Genomic DNA, 1,469 nt, shown 5'->3' with positions numbered 1-1,469 from the left:
TCCCTCTCTCTCTCTCTCTCTCTCTCTCTCTCTCCCTCTCTCTCTCTTCCTTCATTCTTGTATCCTCTTTCTCTCCAGTTCTGGGTGACGATTGTAAGTTCGAACTTTAGAAGCTTTTCGTCATGTGAGCACAGAATTCTGAAATAGAGACAAAGCAATCCATCATTCTATCATTCTATGATCAATTCCTACCTGTTGTTGAAAGATGCATCTGGTGTGATATGTACTCAAATTGTTTTGTTGTTTTAGTAGAGGTCTTACGGCGCTCGCAACTGCAAAGGTCATATGAGCGCCAGAAGATTAAAGATGTTACAAGAGAGTAACAAACATAAAAAAGAAAGAGGGGAAATAAGGACGATAGATGTTTGATAGGAAAGAAGAAGCAAACCACATCAGAGCACCCGCCAACAACCCACATGCGCACAGTTGTCAGCTTCATTTGATATTGAATTTTGTTGGGAGTAAAATATAATATTATTTTTTATGTATACCCTCATGTGTTAAAGGGGCTCCTGTAAAGCAAGGAAAAATTATCCCTGTGTCAATAAAGTATTATCTTATCTTATTTTTACTTGTCTATCTATCTATCTATCTATCTATCTATCTATCTATCTATCTATCTATCTATCTATCTATCTATCTATCTATCTGTCTATTTATCTGCCTTTTTGTCTGTCTGTCTGTCTGTCTGTCTGTCTGTCTGTCTGTCTATCTATCTATCTATCTGTCTGTCTATCTATCTATCTATTTATCAGCTGTGAATTCAATGGACTGTTTTTTCGAACCAAACTGTGTTACTCGTGCCTGAATATTATAATTTATCAAAACCAGTATTGGTCTCATTTCTTCTGTTTCGCTTGAGAAAGATTCTCATTTGCACACATTGATGGACGAACTAGTATTATCATAATCGATACTAAGATTATAGTATAGGTGTAAGGAAGCGTTCGAAATAAGCGCTCAAATCAATTGCAAGCCGATGTTGATTTTAATCTAAACAGCGCTTGAACCAAATTACATTATGTCCCTAGGATGTGTTCATTTCAGCACTTCAATACCAAGGTAACAAAAACAATTAAAAATGCAGTAATGTCGTGTTGGATATTGAACAACGACTATTTTAAGACATTTTTGCATGCACTTTTCAATCTGAAACTCTGAAACCGTGCCTAATGACGGAAACCTTCTCTAAAGTTAGCATCGAGATTCGTTTCATTTCTTTTTAAAATCTGTTTTTTCTAATCTGGTGTGTTTTCTTTCACGCATTTCCCAACGATCTTGCTCTGATTACTTTCATCTCACGCTTCGATCTATAGATTTTGTTACACTGATTCTTCGTGAATAATCGATAGAAGTTGTTCACACTTCGTGCTGTGAGAGGAAGAGGAGAGAGAGAGAAAGAGATAGATAAATAGATAGATAGATAGAGAGAGAGAGAGAGAGAGAGAGAGAGAGAGAGGGGGATAGAG

General features: G+C 36.5%; 1 protein-coding gene across 1 annotated transcript in view; it reads right to left on the bottom strand.

Annotated features, from left to right (window-relative positions):
• Window positions 1–67: 67 nt before the first annotated feature.
• The window catches only part of LOC101861003 (calmodulin), an 8,443-nt gene continuing 7,041 nt past the window's right edge, over window positions 68–1,469 (bottom strand). Inside the window, exon 6 of the mRNA XM_005109562.3 lies at window positions 68–138. Coding sequence (XP_005109619.1) covers window positions 107–138 — 32 coding nt within the window. The 3' untranslated portion in view covers window positions 68–106. The remainder of the gene's footprint in view (window positions 139–1,469) is intronic.

Source organism: Aplysia californica, unplaced genomic scaffold, assembly GCF_000002075.1.
Source record: "Aplysia californica isolate F4 #8 unplaced genomic scaffold, AplCal3.0 scaffold00790, whole genome shotgun sequence".
NCBI classification, from domain to species: Eukaryota; Metazoa; Mollusca; class Gastropoda; order Aplysiida; family Aplysiidae; genus Aplysia; species Aplysia californica.
This window is presented reverse-complemented; position numbering and strand designations above follow the sequence as displayed.